We start from the raw sequence: 23106 nt of genomic DNA, 5'->3' as shown, positions 1-23106 counted from the left end.
TGAAAGAATAACAAGGTTTCTTCTGAGTCAACCTAGTGTGATTCCTTTAATTTCAAAGAAATTACCCTGAGTTGTACTCATTTAAGACAGAAAATATGATTCAGTGAAGAGTAAGCATCTCTTTAAATGCTTTTTGTTGTTTGAGATCCATTTTGAAGTCCATTTTGTTATGATAATGTTAATTTTTTTAACAACCTTTTTCTTCCTTGACTCAGTATATTTATGGAACAGTTGAAAAAAAAATAAATGTAATGAGTAAGCATAGAACTGTTAAATGAAGTGGATAGCCTTTAGTGTATTCCTTAAGCTTTTACTGTTGGTTTCAGGGGTTTTAATGTTTTCTTTGTTTTGCAATGCTTAAGGTGGATTAGAGATCAAAGGATCACTGTTACAAGTTTTATTTTGGATTAATGAAACAGCATATAAAAGTTGACTGAAATGGTTCTATTTCTATGAAATGTTCCATTTTATAATTTTAACATTAATAAGTTGCCTTTGTTTTACAATCAGGGAGCCAGATCTTCAGCAAAAGGGCCCTGTTTACACCAGCAGCGTGCCTGCCCAATTATTTTCCTGCTCAGCCAGGTCATGATACTACATCCTGCTGAGTCAAGACAGAGAATGGGGAATTGGGGCTCCCTTTAATGGGGGTTGCAGGGTCATGCATTTGTGGACCAAAAAGGCTGGGGCTTTAATTGTGTTCTGTGGCATCTCTTAAAAAAACAACAACAAAAAAAAAAGGCAGCTAGTCCACAAGATATCCCAGCAACTGATACATTCACTGATGTATTTAGAATCTAGGCAATGGTTTTTATCTTCAGAAACCATGGTGCACATTATCAACTCAAATAAATATACCATAGAAAGTTCAGTTTACTTTGAGGAAGTAGAAGGCCTGCAGAACTGGAAAACGGACGTATATGAATAACCCTTCCCAGATTTGTCCTAGAGAAGAAAAACTGCTATGTAAAGTTCATATCATTCAATATCCATTTTGATCTGATCAAGCCCTTATCATACCTTATCATCTAAGGGTACAGTTTCGTGAGAAGTGATGAGCCCCGTGAGCAGTTAGTTCACTCCTCCTGGGAGCAGGATGCCCCTACTCATCTTCCTTCCCTTTTCCAGTGTCCCATGCCTGTGCTACTGACAACCTTGGGCTGTTGGTACTTCCTTTGTGCCACTGCTCACTGGACCTTCTTTGAGCTGCTTTCACTTAGAAACCTGTGGAAAAAATAAACCAGAGCGATGGAATTGTGGCTTAGGGATTTTAAACAGCATGCTGAAAGGAAGGCCTGGTAGTTACTGGAGTTTAGAAAAGAAAGGGAACCTTGGCATCATGTACAAGGAGAGGTGTTGGCAAGAGGGTGAGAAAGAAACACTCCATTTTCCTGTGGTAAATCAGGTTGACCATGCAATCACTGTCTAATGCTACTGCTAGAAATCTTACCATGCTGGTAACAAGAGCAGTCGTATCAAGGCTAGAATGAACAAGTGTTAGAGCTGCTGAAAACCCTTTTGTAAAGTTGTCTTGAGTAAACAGATGGCTTGACTTCAATGGGGCTTCTCACATGTTCACTTTTGAGCAGAGTTGCAGGGCTGTTCTCAACCGGCAGTGTAACAAGTGAATTGGGTGATAACCAAGCACATAGAGTGTGGCTGCAGTTCTTGTTGGCCTTCTAGCTGTATTATTAAAAATTACTTTTACTGCTGCAAGGTCTAACACTTTTTTAAACTGTTTCATGTGAAACAAACTCCACTTTGTCTGAAATGAGTGACAAAGTCTGTGGTATCTTCCATAAGAAGGCTTGAGCGGTGTTTGTTAGCTCTGCAGTTATTAATTTTCTGTATGAAGTCAGCTACAGAATGGACTTTAAAGCTTCACTAAAAATGGGTGCAAAACTTTTTAGTTCTTGGCCTATGTAACTTTTTCTGATAGGAGTTAAGAATTCTCAGAGACTTAAATCCTGTAAGACAGTAGAGGAATGGAGAGCCCTAAATGATCACCCTGTTAAAGAAAAAATCTTGTCTTTAAACAGCCTGTGTGGAGACAGTGACTCTCTACTGACTCTCTGGACAGCAATATAACAGGTGTGGTTGCAATCTTCTCCTAGCAGACATTGTGAAAGACTGATGAAAAAGTATTGCTATGAGGAGGGGATTACAAGGTAAAGGTTGCAGATCTGTAGGCAAATGCCTGCAGTCCTCTGAGCAATGTGATTTGTATGTTGTGTGTTACCATTGAGACACTTGGGAGACAGCGTATGCCTTTCCTGCAGTTTTTTGTGCTTGCTTCTGGATGTAAGGACATAGGGTGAGCTACGTGTATGCTTTTGTGTTTCCAAGCACGTAGCAAGTGTAGGGCTTATGCAGCTATTCCAGCTACAGAAGTTCTTCCCTATTATTAACCTCTGTGTCTGGAATGCTGCTTAGAGTAGCTAGCTAATGTAACTTAAAGAATTATTTAAAACATTATGCCCAGCAGCCACTAATGCAGGGAAGTCACAGCAGAATAAAGCATCCTTAAAGAAGTCAAAATGGCTAAGTAAATCTGAGTTACAGAGTTTGGATGCTTAGGGAAATTATAGGTAAAATGCTTCCATGGGGTTTGACAGAGTAATGTTTCAGGAGATGATGATATTTCTTGTATTTATCTTCTGATGAATTCAAGGACTGTTTTTTAATGTGGCACACTCATTAGCATTACTGTTCCTGTAAAGGGATTTCTTAAATTATTTTTTAAACCAAAACTTAGAAAAATACTTACTAGTATTACTATTTGTGTAAAAGGATTTATTTAATTATTTTTCAAACAAAAAAACTAGAAAGAAAATATTCTACACTTAGAAACAAAACCGCCAAAGGATGATTTAATTCTTATTGTTGGTTTTCCGGTCCTTTAAGATAAAGCTGCATTTTGTGTGAGCACATCAGTCAAAACAACCTTGTTGTTTCAGTTCAGGTGATCCTGGCAGGAGGTGTGGAACTAGATGATCTTTAAAGTCCCTTTGAACACAAACCATTCTATGATCCGTCATTTACTCAGGCCTGCCTTGACATATGGAATTTCCTTTTTGGGAAGCTTGATTAGGAGTGAGCAGCCATTAGCTGCTAACTGAAGCAGAGTCACTACTGAATAAGGGAGAAATGTGATGTGTCAAATGCACCCAAAGGAATATCTGGAGTTCCCAATGTCATGGGCAGTAGTAAGCAGCATTAGAATATCTATCAAGGCACACTAGACGCTTGTAGCATGTGGTCTATCTATTCTGTACTAACACACCAGTTCTGCTTTTCTGACAATGTTCCCACACGTTTAGTTTGCAATGAGTGACTTGCAATTTTTAAAATTTGTGCAAAATAACTAGTGCCCTGTGAAGCTTTGGGGCACAGCTTAAATTGTCTTTTTTTAAAATCTAGAGTCCTACTGGTATGATGCTAAAGAATTTTGTTATGGATAAAGGTTCTGTGGTAGGAAGACAGAAATAGCTCTCCTTTTATGTGCTTACAATGTTTATTATCTGTAAGAGAAAGTGGTTTATTTTTTGCATGGCAGGTTTCATTTTTCATTTAATAACTTGTAATATAAAATTATAGTAAGGTTTATAGTTTGGCAAAATGTGATGTGTTGCATAGCCGATTTCATTCTAGCAATGATGCAGAAAAGAAATACAAAAATGATACACTTTCACTCACGAACTGCGCAGGAAGACTCTTAGTGAGGCCCGTTCCTAGTGCTACAATGACTCAGCAGCTTTCAGGAGAGCATGACAGAATTGAATCAGGGCCTCATCTCAGCTTGGGGTCTAATTTTGAGAAAAAAGCACATTGGTTGGAAAATTTGTTTTAAAAAGTGTACAGGTCTCAAAACAATGAAAGCTTCCCAAGAGGGTTGTTTTTATCATCTGCTACTGCATCTGTGTGACTTTCGCAGTGATAAATACATGTTCTCTCTAAGTTGGTAAGGGTAAGGCACTTCCCGCCCTCACACACTTTCCACACACTGTGTAGTTGCAAACACTTCTTAGTCTTGAAGATTTTCCTCTTTTGGTTATATTCCCCCCCCACCTTCTGTTACCCAGTTGTTATTCTGCAGCAGCGTTTGGGCTATTAGCAAGATTCATTCTTATGAAAATGCTTAGGATGCTTCCTTCTGTGCTTAACTGAGGCTGTCTTTATTTCTACGGTGTTTGCATGTTCTTCTTCCTCTTTATGTCTTATGGTCAATTAGAACACATTTTTGCATACTTAATATGCCATTCATGAGAAAGAAGCTACTAAGATTTAGTAGAGCTGGGGCTTGTATGCTTCCTAGAGATCCACAGTGCTGGCTTCGCTTCCCCAGCTGACACAATCACAACTGATTTATGTGGATTGCGACACCTAATGTCAAGACAACTGCTTGGGGTTATCCAATTGATGGCAGAACATGTTCTTCACATGTAATGTTTGAAACACATTTTTATATTGAGAATCTTTCAGCAGCACTGCAAGTACTGGTTCTCTTGAATTTGGCCATACAGATAAAAATTTTACTAAAATCTCTAAAGAGTGCAAATAGTTTTTGTTAGTGTCCTCCTGGAAAGTACTTTATATACAGTTTAGATTAATGAAGGTGTCCAAGAAAAATTAATGGCTTACCCTCAGTTATCGCTGAAGTACAAGAAATTTGTCAGTGACTTAAATGAAAGAAGGAACCTGGTCTGTTCAATATAAAGAATATTTACTTTATCAGTAGAAAGGAATATCACCTCCTGTCAATTAGAATTATCCTTGCTTTAAAGGATTATTTACCTTGTTATAAAAGTAAAGAGATAGTAAAAGTTTTTTTGCTGCTTTTAGAAAGTGAGTTGAAACAAGATTATAAAGTAAGCTAATTTTTATTATTTTGTTTGTAGTACTGTATGATGGAAAAGATACACAGTATGGATATATACTGTTAGTGTATGATAAATAAACTGTTGGGTTTACGTTTAGAAGGTTGGGTTTTTATATTTAGGATCAATGTAAATAACTTTAAAAGGTTGAATATCCTTTTTTTTTTTTTTTTTTTAAACTTTTCCCAGAAAAATTGGTTTGAAAATGATAATGTAGAAACCATTGTTATTTTGTTCTGAATACCAGAGCCCTGAGACAAAAAACAAAAACAAACAAACAAACAAAAAAAAATGAGGTGTTTTTTTTTCCCCCCCTAGGAGGTCTATATGTGGTATAAATATATAAAGAAAGAGAGCTTGTTCTCTTTATTGGTTCAGGCTTCAACTTGAAAAAAAAATGGAATACGTTTGTTAAGAACTAATTAATAAACCATTTCCATGTTCATTAGGCTGTTTGCATTTGCTGCTTTTTCAATTAATAAAACTGAAGTAAGGTAGAGGATATGAGGATTATGAATATCTTTAATGTTGCTAGGAAGCATTTACAGTGTCATTCCTTTGAACTTGTTGTCTGAGACCTGAACCCTTTTTTCTTTGTAGAAAAGCTTTCCTGCTTAGTTTCAGTAGATTAAATACTGAATTTCTTTAATTCTTGGATTTATGTTGGGGCATTAGCAGAAATTAATCTATAGTCCTTTTATAACTGTATTAACTGAAAACAAATAGTTTAACATTAAATACAATGGTTTTAAGTATTTTTATCAAAGATTTTGCATGTGAGCATTACTCAAATGATATTTGATGCTTTAGTTTTAACAATTGCTTTAGTTGACAAGTATCTGTGTGTGCAAGAATGTGCAGACACAAAGCACAGAATATAATGTAGATTTTGGTGGGTTATTTTCCGGCTTGGCAAGTAAATGCGAACCATAAAAATACGCTGATGCTGCAGGGAAACATGGTATTTCTAAGTCCATAATGAAAGACAACATTTTGACTTTTGGTTTTGAATTTGAAAGTGTTTTTTAAAAAAATCACTAGTAAAAATTTCAAACGTAGGTATTGGATCTTACCTATCAGAGTAGAACTTGTTTATTACAGTTTCTGATACCCCTCATTGTGCTGAACACGGATTGTGCTTTACTCAAAAATAAGTCCAGCTAGTACTGGTGAAGAACCAGATCTTCTGCTTCAAGATCAGTCCTTTATCGTTTCCACCACTGCCTCCTGCCTCCCACCCCCAAATAAAATCACATGTGCCTGTTTTTCGTACTAATAAACATACCAGCCAAACAGAGTGGGCCTCTCATGTATTGTGACTTTTTTTGAGTGCTAAGGGATTAAAACTAGAATATGAGTATGTGTTGGTGAAAGGAAGAACAGGCCCAATTGGTCTCTGGACATCGGCGCACCCCCGGCAGTTCAAGATCCTGTTGTCTTTGTGCTGCAAACTCTCTAGGGTACGGCCCTTTTTGTTACATGATTGTACAGTGCAAGGCACAAGGAGTTCTTGGTCAGCTGCTGAGTCTGTAGATGCTTTTTACTACTAATAATCTTGTTATATGTAATTGGATAATGATTCAGTTAAAGAAATCCTACACTTCTCTTTTAGCAATGTATTGCTGTGTATCTGGCATTTCTGCTTTTGTGCCTCAGATTGTCCCTTGACTAGTCCTCTGTCTGCCTATCAATCTGTCTACAAAGATCTTGCAGTCATGTGAAGTGGGTGCAGCTGCACATTTGTACTGTCCTTTTGTTGATATTGTCAGTAAAAATGATTTTTAAAATTAATTTAGAGGTACATAGGTGGAAAATTTGTTTTGTGTTGCAAGGGCTTGAAAACTGCAGGTAAAACTTTTACTGCTTCATGTAATACCTTTCTAAAAAAAATCTGAATAGTTTGTATTAAATGTAATGAAATTTAAAGAGTGTAGAAAGACTGAAGGTTAAATAGCATGTTGAGATACATGGAAGTTACCATAATTTCATCAGACTATTTTTCTTACCTATTAAATAATATTTGTTCATTCTCCTATTATAATTGCTAAAAGAATACTGCTTTTCAGTATCACAGGGCATTATTTGAAAAAAAACCTAAGGTTTTTCCTAAACTTTGGATTTTGCTTCTTCCTACATTAATGAGCGGGAACAGAGATGGAATTTGCAGAGGTTCAGCATTCCAAAACCTCAGGCTGTTTGACATGTAATTAAGCTAGGCAAAGATCTGACATCAAAGTGTATGGAAGGTGATTCTTCAGGATTCTTTTACCTGCAAGGTCCCTGAAGTGGGCTGCTCTGTTTGGGGGCCAAATGGGAAAGAGAGTGCCCTTTTTTGGAAGCCTGAAAGGGAGAAAAAAAGAACTTGCCACTTACTTTTCTGTATGTGAATTTTGTGTGGAAGAGTTTTGTAATGCACAGTCTGTTTGCATTTACTTGTTGAAAACCTGAAGATGTATTACAAGTGGAACTGCTCAGTTGAAAAAAATGTTGCCTTGAAGAACATTACTCTTTTAGATGCAAATAAATCTGTTGAGAGCATTGATTCCTGAGGTGTAAATTGCAGCAGTGTTAATTTGATTTCTGAGTGGACAGTTTGAGGGTGGTACAATCTACTCTGAGCTTAGTGCATTCCTCATTACTTTAAATTCTTCATTCAGACTTAACTGCTAAAGAAGCGTTAGCAGTTCTCAAAGGCATCGTGAGCACAAGGACAGAAGAACCAATGAGGGATTTTGGCCTATTCTGTGTAGTCAGAACGAACAGTCACGACCCTTAATCTGCGGATGACAAATGTAATACAGAAGATGTGTAGTCAGAGTTAAAAGTGTGAGGGACTTCAAGGTTTAATGGGCAGGTAGAAAATGTATGAGAAGAATAAAAAAGACTAGAACTATTCTGGGAGCTGCAAGGAGTCAGAAGTAACAGAGGGGTGAAGAGTAAGGCTGTTTTGGTTCTATTATAAGCCAAACATAACATTCTGGTTTTAATACAAAAGGACTGAATTTTAGCTTTAATTCTGAAACTAAAGGTTTCTACACAAAGTGGAGCCCAGAGGAGTTTGAGAGGGTGTGGACTGCCTTCCTGTGGTCCTATGGTTAAAGCACTGTGTGAAATGCGTGATGCTATTAACCTCTCTTTTCTGCTGGAATTCCCTGTGCCTTAATGTGACATTGAGTAACGTTCATTAGTGGTGTGAATGTTGCCTATCATCCTCTAGTGGCAGTGGGGTTTGTCTTTGGTAGTGGTTTACCATAGGTACTTCATTCATGCAGGCAACAATTGTTGCAGAAAAATAGGGTGAATAGGTAGAAGATACTTATTTTTAATAAAGTGAAAGTGAAAAAAAAGGTATTTTGTTTAGTTAGTAATTTGCTCTACCTTTCCAGTGATAAAATCACTATATTGTTCTATTCCAGTGGAAAATGACTGCCTGACAAAATCTTTCTGCATGTAACTTTCCCAGAGCTGGTTACATAAGCCTTCTTGTTTTACCTGGTCAAATTCTGAATCTGAAACATTCACTGAGAGTCTCGTACAAGAGATTCCCAGACACAGAGAACAATATAAATTCCAGTGTCCAAGTTAGCATGAAGCCCCAAGATAGTAAGTATAACAAGAAGTTTAGAAATAGTGCTTTGGTCTACATTTTTCCAACGATACTTCTGATCTTTGCTCTGCAATTTCAGTATTAGACTGATGTTAAAGCCAATGTCATATATTTGTTATTTCTTTGGTGTTTTCCTGAATATCAAGCAGCTGAAACTGATTTTACCGTTCAAAATTATTTTTGTTAATTCCAGAGATTCTTCTTTATGTTCTGGTGTGTTTACTAAGGTCTGCCATGCATTTTTTAGCCATATTTTCTAGTGCTTTAATCACAGTCAGAAGACAGAAACTGAACTATAGTAATAGTAGAGTAACACCAAAAATTCAATCATTTCTGAAACTTCAACTTTCAAAAGTCACCCAAGTTCTCTTCTATTAGCAAATTTTAAGCATGAAAACGAAGACTAATTACTTTATTGCTCGTTTTTAAACTCAGTGGTTATTTCCTTCCTATCAGCATTTGTCACAGTAAATATGAATTTCTGTGGAAATTAGCTCATTAGTATTATGGTTTTTTAGTATATGGCTGATTAATGAGCTGCCTCACCATTTTAAAAAACCACAAAAGTTTATTGAAAGGAAAGCCTTCCAGAAAATTACTAGTGACTAATTCTTCAGTGAATTGAGGCTTCAAATAGTATCAATAAACAGGTGAATACCTCTTGTTTTCTGACAGTGCCTGCTCATGCTGCAACCCAGGTGCTGCAGGCTCACATTGCATAGAATATACCAAATCTGGTTATTACTGACATAGTTGTTTTTCTTTCATTCCGGTTATTTCTCCTGGGTATTTGTAGCAGTAACTTTGTAATCATGTATTTTTCCCCTGATTACTTTCTTCTTTACCAAAGTTAGAATTGTTTAGGTTCACAGATGAAACACGAGATTTTTACAACCTTTGTGAGAAGTGCTCTTGATAGTGCAGATCACTTTTACTTCTTTCATATTACTGATTGTCAAAGGTTGTTTTTTAAAAATGAATTTACATAGTTATCTGCTAGGTCATTTTCTTTGTTCTAAAGATAATATGAAACTGTGATAATTAAAGTATTAGTCTTTCATAATATTTGTAGGTGTTTCAGAGCTTTTTGCCTCCAGTTATAAGCACAGCAGATAACACTGTAAAGCTTAACGCCATTATTAAATGAATTATAACAGGTCTGCTGAAGAATTGTATAAATGGACATTGATGTGGTGCTTACTGTCTATAGGTGTGAGCATCTTAAATTATAATTCTGAAGTGTTGTAGAGAATAGCAGAACAGTGTGACTTGCAGGTTTTCTGTTAACATTCAGTTATCATTTCTGGAACTGTACAAAGACTGCTGTGTTTATACTGCTTTTAAAAGAACTTATCAGTGTTATCGCCTCATTTTAATCACTATAAGGGTATGTTTAACTACAAGATAGGCAAAATAAATTATTGTTGTACATAGTGCTTGAAATTTTTTTAGCTAGTTATTATTTAGAAGTAATATGCAAGTTGCTCATATTGCTTGTTTTTAAGCATGTTTCATTAAAAATCCTGAATTGTGTGGGACGCAGATTTGATTCTATATTGTAACTTCTTTTTTAAGCAATTTACTTTGAATATTTTTGAATAGCCACAATATACTAAATATACAAGAAGATTTAGTATTTGCTTTGCATAGTAATTGCAACTGATAAATGGTGGGTTATATGTTGCGTTTTTAGAGCTTTAACTGCTAATCTCATATGAAGATGTTGCTTTGTAGGGTAAAATTCAGGGAGAGGGCCTGGGATTCCAGAGTGAACTTGTACATTCCTTCAGGGCATTTTTGCAAGGGAGGTTGTTGTGTTTTAAAGGTAGTTGATAAGAGACCTGCACCACCAACCCCAGACCTGCACCACCAACCACCATCATGCATTAGTCTATAGAAGGTATTTGGGTGAACATACTCCTGTACCACTCCGTACCACCATTTATCCAAGTGAAATTTTTGACCATTTGCAGGATACATTATAAATCAGGGTGTCACTACCAGACAATCAGATTTGAACATTCCTTGCATAAAGTAGCTTGCCTATATCCCTGAGGAATACATCACTTAACTGTGTTTATGTGACAGTGTTGATATGCCTGGTTTTACATGAAAGTTAGGTGGCGTGTTATTTATGTCATCGTGAATTCACAAAATAGGTGGTTATGCTTTGTGTGTACTGAGGTTATCTTCTCTGGACAAATCACTCAATAATTGAAATATGTAATTTTATTATATGGTTATTAATTGAATCAGGAAACAGAATTTTTTTTCAGAATTGGACTTTGCTACTACTTCAGTTTTTTTCAGCGTCCCCCTCTCTGAGGTGCTGACAACAGATTAACATGAAACAGAGCTCTGTTGAACCTAATTATGTTGTACCTCATTGTTTTGAGGATCTATAAAACTGTTCACTCCCTTTTTATGAGGCTGTAGTCACAACGAAGGGCCATAAACAGTGCCTTTTCTCTTTCCTACAGACTGGAGATTTCATTAGTTGACTCTAATAAAGGCCTGATCCAGCTGCATTTACACCTGGGAATGAATGCTTCTTTATCAGGTCTTAATCCTTAGTAGATCAAGCAGGAGAGAATGACAGCAGGATAGCTTTTGATCAGCCATAAATGTCTGAAAGCTTAATTTCTTTTAAAATTATTTGCTATTCAAATCTACACTCAAGACATGCTTTCTTGTACTTCAGATGAAATATTTTAAGTATGAGGGCATTATTAAAAAGCAAAACAAAACTGAGATCTTTCTATACTTTCAAGCAGTTACCACTGAAACAAGATTTCCACATCAGCTAAGGGGATTATTATTGTATGTTTTTAAATCCTTGTACACTTTGGAGAGCACTGATGTTTAGCATGTTTAGCCCTTAGATAAAATGCCAAAAATTATGTCCTACTTTTATTTAAAGTCTATACTGCTTGGGAATTTAAAATTGGTATATTCCTGCTAAATAGGTTTCTATAGTGTATGTACTCTGAGAGTTGTTTGAGTTATTTTTTTCCTTTTTAAATAACTATTTCTGTTTTGTTTGTATAATACACAGATGCTAAAATTACTGGATTTTTCTAGCAATTTAGTTGGAGATGTTCTGTAATACTTGAAGATAATTCTTTGCCTTTTTTTTTTGTTTGTTTGACTTTTTAAAAAAAGGTATATAGACCTTTTTAAAAATACATATACTTCTTAATATTTTTGTATTATCTCTTGTATTATTTTTTGTATTATCATTTTCTCTCCATGCTGCAAGGCGGTGGGTGGAGTACTTGGTGAATTTCACTGTCTGTTTCCATGTGTCTGTCCTGCTAAGCTGCCTGTTCCTCCGTTTTACTGCAGGATGTGAGCGGGGGCAGTTCCGCTGTGCCAATGGTCGCTGTATCCCTGCGGACTGGAGGTGTGATGGGGCCAGAGACTGCTCGGATGATACAGATGAAGCTGGCTGCCGTAAGTGAAACAAATACAAAGCAGCCTCTTTGTAAGAGAAGAAATTAGGAGGTTCCAATGTGCTTGCCTGTACCTACGGTACAAGAATGAATATTAGTTGTCATGAGATACTGCAGAATCTATTTGAGTCATATTACATGAGCTCATTTGGCTTCGCTACACAAAAAATCAAGCAGTGCTCAGCTTCTAACATGACTTTAAACTTTTCTTAAAAATCTGACTGTCCAATAATGCAGTTTCATATTATGACTAATGTTCTAAGTAGATGTGGAAATGTATTGTCTTCTATTACTGTAGTAATCCTGAATGTTGGTTGTATATACAGCTACCATGAGCATCACTTGTGCTCCAAACCTTTGGATTTTTCAGACCCTGGCCAACAAACAGTACCTACTGTGTCCAAAGTGGAGTCATGCTTTATTATCTAGAGTTGATTGTGCTGTGTCAGCATCGCAGGGACAAGTTTATTCATATGCTTTGTAATATCCGTGCACAAAGATTCTCTCAAGCTGAATGGAAAAGTTGTGACAATGAAGAATTTCCCTTCACAATCTGTTTTCAGGAACTTGCCTGTATTTTACCTTCTCAGTTCTAGTGTTCTTTGAGTCTTGTGAGCCGGTGCAATTACCAGCCCACTTATAGATTAGCCAGGTTTTGCCCCTCAGCTGATAGGGAGTGAGACTAACTTATATATATTTTTTTAATTTTTGTATTTTTTCATTGTTGCTATTTCTTTGCTGCTTGACCAGTGTAATAGTTGGAGGCCATTGATATGGCTTGGCAGTCTGATTTTCTACTTAGCACTTCAACTCCAAAAAAAGTAGTTTAGTCCTTGGTCAAGAATGCCTTTAAACTGGCAAAAAAAAAAAAAAAAAAGGCATTGTCCCTTAGTAATAATGAAAATAAAACTTATTTTTTTTGAGTTAATTGTCCTTTAAAAACAATATGTTAATATGCTATAGGTAATTGGGCACGTGAGTGCCTAGCAAGATTGTTTTAAAACTGGCCTGAGGTTAAAATCATGCTAAAAGATTATTCTTTGGTTCTTGAAACGAGACTTTAAAAAGTATGCATGGAGAACATGTCTGTAGTATGTGATCAATTTTATCCCTCTAATTAGTTACTACTGATGTTATTTTCTAATTTCAGCTCTAAATCTATAAATAGTTTTAATTTTCTCCCTTGATGCTTTGGTTGAGTTGATAATTGTGCTTGCAGATCATCCTATGAGCACAAAGTGTTTCAAGTTGACCTTGTATTTCTGCAAACCAAAATCCTGAGAACAGAGATGGTCAAGACCAGAGTCCTGTTTACTGGACTGTGTTGTACTAGGGATTCTTCCAGGAGTATTAACTAGGGATGGAGTAAGCTGTGACACAGTTTCAAACATTTATTTAGATCTTTCTCTTGATGGTTCCCTGTTGTTTGTCTATTTGAAGAGTACAGAGTGGAGCTGGAACAACAACATTCAGCTTGTTCTGATCTGACCCTCATTTTTGTCTGATGAATTCACAGGGAAGAGTCATGACCTTGTTTTGGGAGATCGTGTTCTTTCCAGGGATAAAGCAACTGAGGTGGAGTGAGAGCAATTGATCAGACCCCTGTGAGACTGGGGACGCTAGTGTGACTAGAAAAGTGAAAAAAGGGGCTCTGCCAGAAGGCAGTTCAGAACCTGAAAATTTTTTGGGGTCTCCCTTCTATAGGAGCTTGTGTCTCCAGCGGGGGTATAAGGCTGAAGAGTCTATGCAGGAGTTTACTAAGCTGAATTTTGCCTTTGAGCATCCTTTTGCTGGTCCACTTTCCCCTCTCAGGTCTGTCTGTTTTCTTTGATCTGTTAAATTCTTCATGTGTTTCATGGACATTACACTTGGACATGACACTTGAACCTTAGACCTTCTTTTCCCTTATGCAATTATTTTCTTTGAAAGTGCTTTCACAGATGTCTGTGAAATGACTATTTTTTTTAATTGCTTACACTAGCACAACCTACCTGTGAGGGAAATCAGTTTCAGTGTCACACTGATGGGGAGTGTATTCCGCAGTCCTGGGTTTGTGATGATGAGGAGGATTGTGAAGATGGCTCAGATGAACATCAGCAATGTCGTAAGTATTTTAACTTCCACTGTTATACCAGCTGTGTGAAATAATGTAATTTACATAGCAGCGTATTGAGAACATACAGAAACAAGCCTTCTGTAAGTACAGAAGTGTCTCTGAAGTATTTCTAGAAATAAAATAATCTGAAGTCTGAAGTAGATAGAATACAGAAAATATGTCTAAATGAAAATTGCTCATGTTTCTTTTAATTAAAAGAGAAAAATATAAAGTGTATACTGGTTTTATACTTGCTAAAAAATTTAGTCATTTCAAAATGGTGAAATATACATATTACTATATCTGCTGTATTAACTGGCTAACAAAATTCACAGTGGCATCTCAGAACTATATATAACAAAATTTAATTATCCTTAGATGACTTTGAAATTTATTTGTATATAAATCAGGAGGAATTATCAATAATCAGCAAACGCTGATAAATATTCTTGTATGATTTTCAGCAATGCTGTTTAGTAGCATTATTTAGAATTAACAGAGTCATTATTTCTCACACTCAGAGAGGAGAAATACCTATGGTCTTGCTGTCTGGTGGGAAGTCTAGTCTTTCATTATGATTTTGACAGCTTAAACTTTGGACATAATTCTTATCAGTATTTCACTTTAAACTTGCTAAACAGTGTATTATTCATGTCTGAACTGCTGTTTTCAAGTAAAGTGTTTAGTGTTCTCTGTGCAGTTTAGAACAAGAAAATAATTTAACAGCCTAACTGCCACAGCCATAGGCTTTGCTCTTTTCTTAGTATTGATAGGCAAATAAAAAATGTTACTCTGGCTTAGGGTTTCATGGCTAAGCATTTGAAGGGCTATATGTACCTGCCAAAGTGGTGCACAGTGGACTGATTACTGCACCAAATTACATTCTCTGCATTATTGCATAAAACAAGAGAACAACTGTACTGTTCTGAAGGATGTTTTTTCTGCCATTTCTACTACTAAAATTTACTCTAAATGATGAAGATAAGATTAAGATTAATTTATTTTCATTTTGATTGTGTGTATAATGTTTTGATAACTTCTTTGAACTGAACAGCTCTGGAGCTACTCACCAGCTCCTGGGGAGGTTAAAATGTTTATTTTGTAAGGATTTTGCTTACAGAGTTAGTTTTGCCTTTTGTATCTTGATTCTATCTCCATCCATTGAGGATGGAAAATTTTGAATTATAGATAACTACCTTTTGCTCCCCTCTTCCTCTGAGGTGTCAGCACAAATGATGGTTATGTTTTAACTAAAGAATCTGTAGATACAAAATGCAAAATGAACAACAGTGCTGAGTTTGACTTTGGAACTGGGTCACTGAAACATTGTTCACCGTGTACTGGTTAATCATGAGTGTCAGTATCTACGCAGTGGCACTCTGCTGCTGCCACTTCTGAGTCATCTCCTGGTATTTGTCCTTGTTGTTCTAAAGGAACATTTTATCTCAGTGTTTGGGAGAGCTAGATGAGATTTTCCTCCTTGAAATATTAAAAGTTTGTCTTGGGAAAACTGGCTGACAGCTCTTGAAGTTATACATGCAGAAATTTGTTGTACTTTGTTGTCATGCTCTTATTTTTCCTCATGACACTAGTATCCCAGTAGCTGATCTTTCTTTTGTGCCAGAAGAAGGCATAGAGAGCCCCTGTAGAGCAGGAGATGACAAGATGCCAATGTATAGATTGGGATAATGTTGAGATACAACATGAGTTTGAAAGAAACAAATGTGCAGGTGGCAGAGGGAAGGAAAAGTTGTAGTAAGCTTGCCCTTCAGTCATATCTTCACAGATTCATGTTAGTTTGCCTACGAATAGAAAGTGTAATTCAGCTGTAGTGAAATCAAAGTGGAATTGAACAGTTTTATGTGATTTTTCCTGACAGCTGTCAAGAGACCTAATCATTCTCAATCCTCCATTAGTTGTATATGCAAACTATTCCTGACTGTTCAGGCCCTGGCTGTATTAGAAAACCTCACCTTCAACTCTGCTGTGTTTACATTGTGACATTCCAGCTGACTGAATAACTTACAGTTGCTGACAGATTTTGACCCATTTGACAGTTAATAAAAGAAGAGAAAACTTTAAATCAGTGAGAATTGGTAATTTAATGTTTTAGGCAGAATAGTTACAGAGAGATACTTTTTAATCTAGAGGTCAGTTCTTCAGTGGAGAATAGCAGTGACCTTGCAGACTACAGGAGCCCTCCCAGAGCTATGCTGTTTGTGATGTGCTTGTCAAGTGTTCTTCCATCCCCTTGAGTACACCAAGATCCGGGGGGAGAAAATGTTATACTGATTTTTATGAGAAAGATGAAGTAGTTAAAGAGGAAGGAAGATATTTTTCCTCATGCAAAAGGTTGATAGGAAAGACTGATTGTGTGCCTGTCTGTTGCAGCGGGAAGGACATGCTCAAGCCAGCAGTTCACGTGTTCCAATGGACAGTGTGTCCCCAGCGCGTACCGGTGTGATCGAGTGGAGGACTGCACTGATGGAACAGATGAAAGAGCCTGCCGTGAGTCTTCACTCCTAGCACGAGATCTGGTTTCAGCTCATCTCTCTGTGGCATTTTAATACATTTGTAAGATTAAAGGGCTTGTTGATAGACGGGATGACCACAATATGCTTTTTGTTACAAGAGTTTCATTTCAGATTCTTCTGTGTATTAGAGCTGATGTTCTGATACAGATCTATTACCGCAGAACTCAAGTGCAAACTTCCACTGCAGGATCAGGTCATATTGTTTCTCGTTGTCCTAAAGATAATTCATATTGCAGTGTAAAAAGGCAACCATGTTTAATTGGCTTATGGCTTTGGGATGCTCAAAGCTAACTTTACCGAAGTTTTAAATGTTGTTTTTGCATACTCCATATGAAGTCAGGAGTAGTTATAGCCTGTACAGAAAAGCAAAATTTGACTCCAGATTACTTACTTGAGGAGATTTTTTCCCTTCAAAAGCATTTTATTCTAGACTGCAGCTTCCTGTGGAGATGATTTAGTTATGTTGTATTCAGACGAGTTGTATATATTGTGCCATCAAAATGCAGATGAAGAAGTATTTTTTTCTCTCTAACTTCTCCAGAGTTGAGGCTGCCGGTCTGGTGACAGTCTCCCCAAATTCTGCCCTAGATTGAATACTGATGGAAAGGAAAACTGGTCACAGAATAGAGGCCATGTTTTTCAGAAATATTTTTGTCTGATACCTACACAACAGCGTGTAACAGGCATGTCTGTTTGTTGTTAGCCTTAAGGAAAAGCGTCACACATCCTGAGCGACATCTAACATATAAGGTGCTATTGCAGCTGTTAGAACATAGTGTGCCTTTGGGAAACAGATGTAACTGTAAAACTCACTTAGAACCAGACCCAGGGCAGGAGGTGGGGGAAGAGGCTGGGGTGGTAATGGATGGACAAAGAAGGAAAGAAATGAGATTCTGTTAATGGTTGTGCTTAGGGGAAAAAAAAGACATATGCTGTGTAAAGGAGGAGCATATGACTATATGACTATCAGTCTGACTGCTGATATGGTTTATCCTTGACTCACAAGTGGCTAAAATTGTCCCTGTGTAGAATGAAAGGAGATTTAGGACTTTATGCTACTCTGGAATAAAATGTTACTAAGCCATCCATCTTGGAATTTTGCATGTGATAGACCCACAGCCACTTCTGAAGTCACCAATATAAATGGCTAAAAGCCAAGATCCAAAGTACTCCATCTCATTGTGGAAGAATATCTTCTGTAGAGTGGCATTTTTTCCTCTTAAAGTTTAGAGTAGGAAATTAAGTTAGTAACTTAATTTAGCAAATCTGTCACACATGAAAAAAATCCTGAAGAAAAGATATCAGTTTTAAAAATGTATTATCCCTGAATTAAAGAACTGGACATGCCAAGATCTCTGAGAGACCTGTGAGAAGTCACTGAATACAGTGTGGAGCAGCCAGGTGCCATGGTGTGATTGTTATAATGCAGTAAATATGTGTCAGTCTGGGACTGCAGTCCTAAGGATGATACTTAGAACTCTTTTTTCAAGCTAGAGGCTGCTGTGATGTTTGAAAATCGAAGTACACATTTTATTTCATGTTTAACATTCTCAGCTAGGTAAATTAAAAAGGCAGTTAGGAAAGGGCCCTCTAGATACATTAACAGTAACACTCTACTGCTGTGGGGGAAAGCCAGTCATTGCTGCATCAGCAAATCAGCCCCATGACTGTTGTGGGGGCAGCATGTTTAGCCCCAAGGAGAGGGACTGCCTCCTATCATTCAACAGCCTCCACTCTGGTTTATTAGAGTATGTGTTGACAGTCCCTCTGAGACAGAAGAATAACTGTGACTTGGAACCTTGAAAGTAGGTTGGCCTAGTTTAAAGAAATGTGACAGTGCTGAACACAAGAGAATCCAAGAAGAATGTAATGACAAGACTTGAGGAAGGCTGGTTAATTTTATTGCCTTTTAGTCTTTGCAATGACTAGAACTTTCAACAGAACCCATAAAATAAAATTTACAATGTGATGACTTTATGATTAACAGTATAGTACAGATTAGTGTAAGTGATTTTTTTGAGCAGATTCTAAGACTTGCTTTGAATGTTCATTTTTCCTGGCATTTAGTGTATTTCCTTTTCCACATTATCTGATATAAAGTGTAAGAGGAATAGTACTATTTTGTCATGAAATTCCCCTTATTTAATTTGAACTAAAAGTTTTCATAAATAGAAATGAAACATTCATGAGAACAAAAGAATAAAACTATTTATAATTGATTCTGGTGTTTCACAGAGCATAACAGAATGCAAACTTAGGTCTCTTTACTTATGCTTTGCACTCACTCATTTGACTGGAAGCAGATTGTCCTAGGTTACAATGTAAAATGTGCCCAAAGTATGTATTCTATCACCATCTACATGAAATGTTGTTGTGCACCACTGTTTCCCGTGCCCCCTCCCTCCAGACTATCTTCTGTTAATGGCCCATCAATACCGTCCTGCATGACTCATAGATAACTCTCCCCAGGAGCTATCTCTGTTTAATAGGCAATCAAGGACCCATTGCAAAACTGATAAAATGATATCAGTCCATTGTGAGATGCTCCGCCCAGGGGGAGGAGCCAAGCATTCCCACCTGGATATAATCGAGGCCTTGGGACAGCACAGGGAGCCTTACCCACTGGATTCCCAGAGGACAAGAGCTACCAGACCTTTCTGCAAGAACACTGCTTCAACAAGACCACTTCATCTGGACTGCCACCACCACGGTTTCAGATTGTATTCTGACTCTGTCAGTGATCTTTTGTACCATTGCATGTGTTTTATTTTATTTTACGTTTTTTTCCTCTCCTATTAAATTGTTTTTTCTGACTTGGAGTCTCTCGCTGGTTTTGCCTTCAAGCCAGCACATATATTTTGGCGCCCAACGTGGGGCAGGAGGTACTGAGAAAAGTCAGAATTACAATTTTGTAGTGAGGAAAAAAGAAACAGCTGTCCGCTATGATGCTCAACATGCTTTCATGTATCTTATACCTAGCTCTCTACATTTTCCCACACATGGGGCAGTATTTGCCGGTCTTAATGCTCATGTGTAGACCAGGGTATGGTACCAGAATTGCTGTATTGGTCTATTATGTTTATTGTATGATAACCTCTGAGGCAATGAGCATCATTCGGAATATATACTCTATTTTGTGTTCTTGTCCTGGTCCAGAATGCTACATCTGGGCTCTCAATAATCGCACCCAGCCCCTGTGGGGAGGGGTAAAGAATGATTTTTTCCAGTCTTTTAGGTATGGCACAGCAGTTTTCAAAAGTATTGAGTTCTCTCTAGGTGCCAAGGACAGCATAATATTGTTGTTAGTTCTGCTTTGCCTTCTCTGCACGGCCTGCACCATGTTTAGAAATCAAACACTACATGGGGTGGTGCAGCGTCTCCTTGAGGAGGAGGGAAAAAGAAACAAATGCAAAACAACGGCATCCGTGTCTACACAAACTGTCGTAGAGGAAACAGGAACCGCATCTATGCAGACTGTCACAGAAGAGAAAAGAACCAAAAACAAGGCAACAGTTTCTGCATCTACTCAGACCATCACAGAAGAGAAAGGAACCAAAAACAAAGCAACAGTTTCTGCATCTACTCAGACCATCACAGAGGAGAAAGGAACCGAAAACAAAGCAACAGTGTCAGTGTCTACACAAGCTGTCACAGAGGAGAAAGAAACCAAAGGTGCCATCAGCATCTCCACACAAACTGTCACCGAAGCAGAACAACCTAAACCAGTGGCAGTTGCCCCTGTTCAGAAGAAGAAATCAAAGAGCAAATCAGTCCGCATAATGACTGATGAGGATGTGGCAGGACCTTCGCACCCAGCAGAAGAGACAGAGCCAGAGATCATCACCCGCTCTCTATCCCTGGGTGAACTGCGTGACCTGCGGAGGGAATTCACCCACCAGACAAACGAGTCCATCCTAACCTGGCTGCTCCGCATCTGGGACGCTGCAGCCAATGACACCATTCTGGATGGAAGTGAGGCCAGGCAACTGGGATCGCTGTCTCGGGATGTGGTCATTGACCAGGGGATTGGGAGAACCCAACAAACTCTCAGCCTCTGGTGGCGACTGCTAACAAGTGTGAGGGACAGATACCTTTGTAAAGAAGACCTCCAGGTGCACCAAGGAAAATGGAGCACAATGGAACAAGGTACCCGATGCCTGAGGGAATTGGCTGTGCTGGAGATCATTTTTCTCAGAAGACGAGAGATTTCCTAAAAGCCCAGATGATGTCCAGTGCACATCGCAGATGTGGTTGAGATTTGCACGGCTTGGACCAGAGATGTACTCCCGTTACCTGGCAACGCTGCAATGGAGAGAAGGTGAGGACAAGGTGGGCGTCTTGGTCAATAAACTAAGAATTTACGAGGATACTGTCACCGCCCCATTTCGTACCCATGTCTCATCCGTGGAAACAAGGCTGGCTGAGCAAGTCCGGAGTTTGATTGAAGAGGGCCATCAGAAACTAAAAAAGGAACTTAAGGAAGAAATTTACCACATCTCGCCAGAACCAACAAGAGTCTCTGCCATTAGGAGCAGGTACCCACCAGCCAGGGAGAGAGGATACACTCCACGGGGTAACCTCTGGTCTTTTCTTCGGGAACATGGAGAAGACATGAGGAATTAGGATGGAAAACCCACCTCCTCCTTAGCAGCCCGGGTACGTGAACTGAAGAGAGAGACACCTACCACGAAGAGCTCATCTAGAGCCAACACTGCTCCAGTCTCAAAGGCACAGAACCCCAGACAGTATAAGAAGAATGATATGACTGATCCACTTGAAGGGACCTCAGGAACATATTTACAGGAAGAAAGCAACGTGTACCATGACCAGGAATAGGGGGGCCCTGCCTCTAGCCAGGTAGAGGAAAGGGACAATCGGATCTATTGGACTGTGTGGATCCGATGGCCTGGCACATCTGACCCACAAAAATATACGGCTTTGGTTGACACTGGTGCCCAATGTACCCTGATGCCATCAAGGTATGTAGGGACAGAATCCATTTCTATTTCTGGAGTGACAGGAGGGTCCCAGCAGCTGACTGTATTGGAGGCCGAAGTGAGTTTAACCGGGAATGGATGGCAAAAACACCCCATCGTGACTGGCCCAGAGGCCCCATGCATCCTCGGTATAGACTATCTCAGAAATGGATACTTCAAAGATCCAAAAGGATATCGCTGGGCTTTTGGGATAGCTGCTGTAGAGACAGAAGACATCAGACAACTGAGTACCTTGCCTGGTCTCTCAGATGACTCCTGTGCTGTGGGACTACTAAGAGTTGAAGAACAACAGGTACCAATCGCCACAACAACAGTACACCGACGGCAATACCGCACCGACAGAGACTCTGTGACTCCTATCCATGAGATGATTCGGAAACTGGAGAGCCAAGGGGTGGTCAGCAAGGCTCGTTCACCTTTCAACAGCCCTATATGGCCAGTGCGTAAGTCCAGTGGAGAATGGAGACTGACTGTGGATTACCGTGCTCTGAATGAAGTCACCCCACCACTAAGTGCTGCTGTGCCAGACATGTTGGAGCTTCAGTACGAGCTAGAGTCCAAGGCAGCAAAGTGGTATGCGACCATTGATATTGCCAATGCCTTCTTCTCCATTCCTTTGGCAGCAGAGTGCAGGGCCCAGTTTGCCTTCACCTGGAAGGGCATACAGTACACCTGGAACCGACTGCCCCAGGGGTGGAAACACAGCCCCACCATCTGCCATGGACTGATCCAGACTGCACTGGAAAAAGGTGAGGCTCCTGAACATTTACAGTACATTGATGACATCATTGTATGGGGGAACACAGCAGGGGAAGTCTTTGAGAAAGGAGAAAAGATCATCCAGATTCTGCTGAAAGCTGGTTTTGCCATTAAGCGAAGTAAAGTGAAGGGACCGGCCCAAGAAATCCAGTTCCTGGGAGTAAAGTGGCAAGATGGACGGCGGCAGATTCCCACTGAGGTCATCAATAAGATCATCGCCATGTCCCCACCGACCAGCAAGAAGGAGACACAAGCTTTCCTAGGCGCCATAAGTTTCTGGAGGATGCACATTCCTGAGTACAGCCAGATTGTGAGCCCTCTCTACCTGGTCACCCGCAAGAAGAACGATTTCCACTGGGGCCCTGAACAGCAGCAAGCCTTTGCCCAGATCAAGCAGGAGATCGCTCATGCGGTAGCCCTTGGCCCAGTGAGGACGGGACCAGAGGTGAAGAACGTGCTCTACTCAGCAGCCGGGAACAATGGCCTGTCTTGGAGTCTTTGGCAGAAGGTGCCTGGGGAGACTCGGGGCCGACCACTGGGATTCTGGAGCCGAAGCTACAGAAGATCTGAAGCCAACTACACTCCCACAGAGAAGAAAATCTTAGCCGCCTATGAAGAACTTCAAGCTGCCTCAGAAGTAATTGGCACTGAAACGCAGCTGCTTTTGGCACCTCGACTACCAGTGCTAGAATGGATGTTCAAGGGAAAAGTTCCTTCCACGCATCATGCCACTGACACCACATGGAGCAAATAGATTGCCCTCATCACACAGCGCGCCCGTATTG

At 39.0% G+C, this 23106-nt stretch overlaps 1 protein-coding gene across 1 annotated transcript in view; it reads left to right on the top strand.

The window, feature by feature from the left end:
• The window catches only part of LRP2 (LDL receptor related protein 2), a 119858-nt gene that overhangs the window by 4395 nt on the left and 92357 nt on the right, over positions 1-23106 (top strand). The window contains exons 2-4 of the mRNA XM_040069821.1: positions 11830-11937; positions 13918-14040; positions 16423-16539. Coding sequence (XP_039925755.1) covers positions 11830-11937; positions 13918-14040; positions 16423-16539 — 348 coding nt within the window. The remainder of the gene's footprint in view (positions 1-11829; positions 11938-13917; positions 14041-16422; positions 16540-23106) is intronic.

The sequence above is a fragment of the Hirundo rustica genome, chromosome 7 (assembly GCF_015227805.2).
Source record: "Hirundo rustica isolate bHirRus1 chromosome 7, bHirRus1.pri.v3, whole genome shotgun sequence".
In the NCBI taxonomy this organism is placed as follows: Eukaryota; Metazoa; Chordata; class Aves; order Passeriformes; family Hirundinidae; genus Hirundo; species Hirundo rustica.
This window is presented reverse-complemented; position numbering and strand designations above follow the sequence as displayed.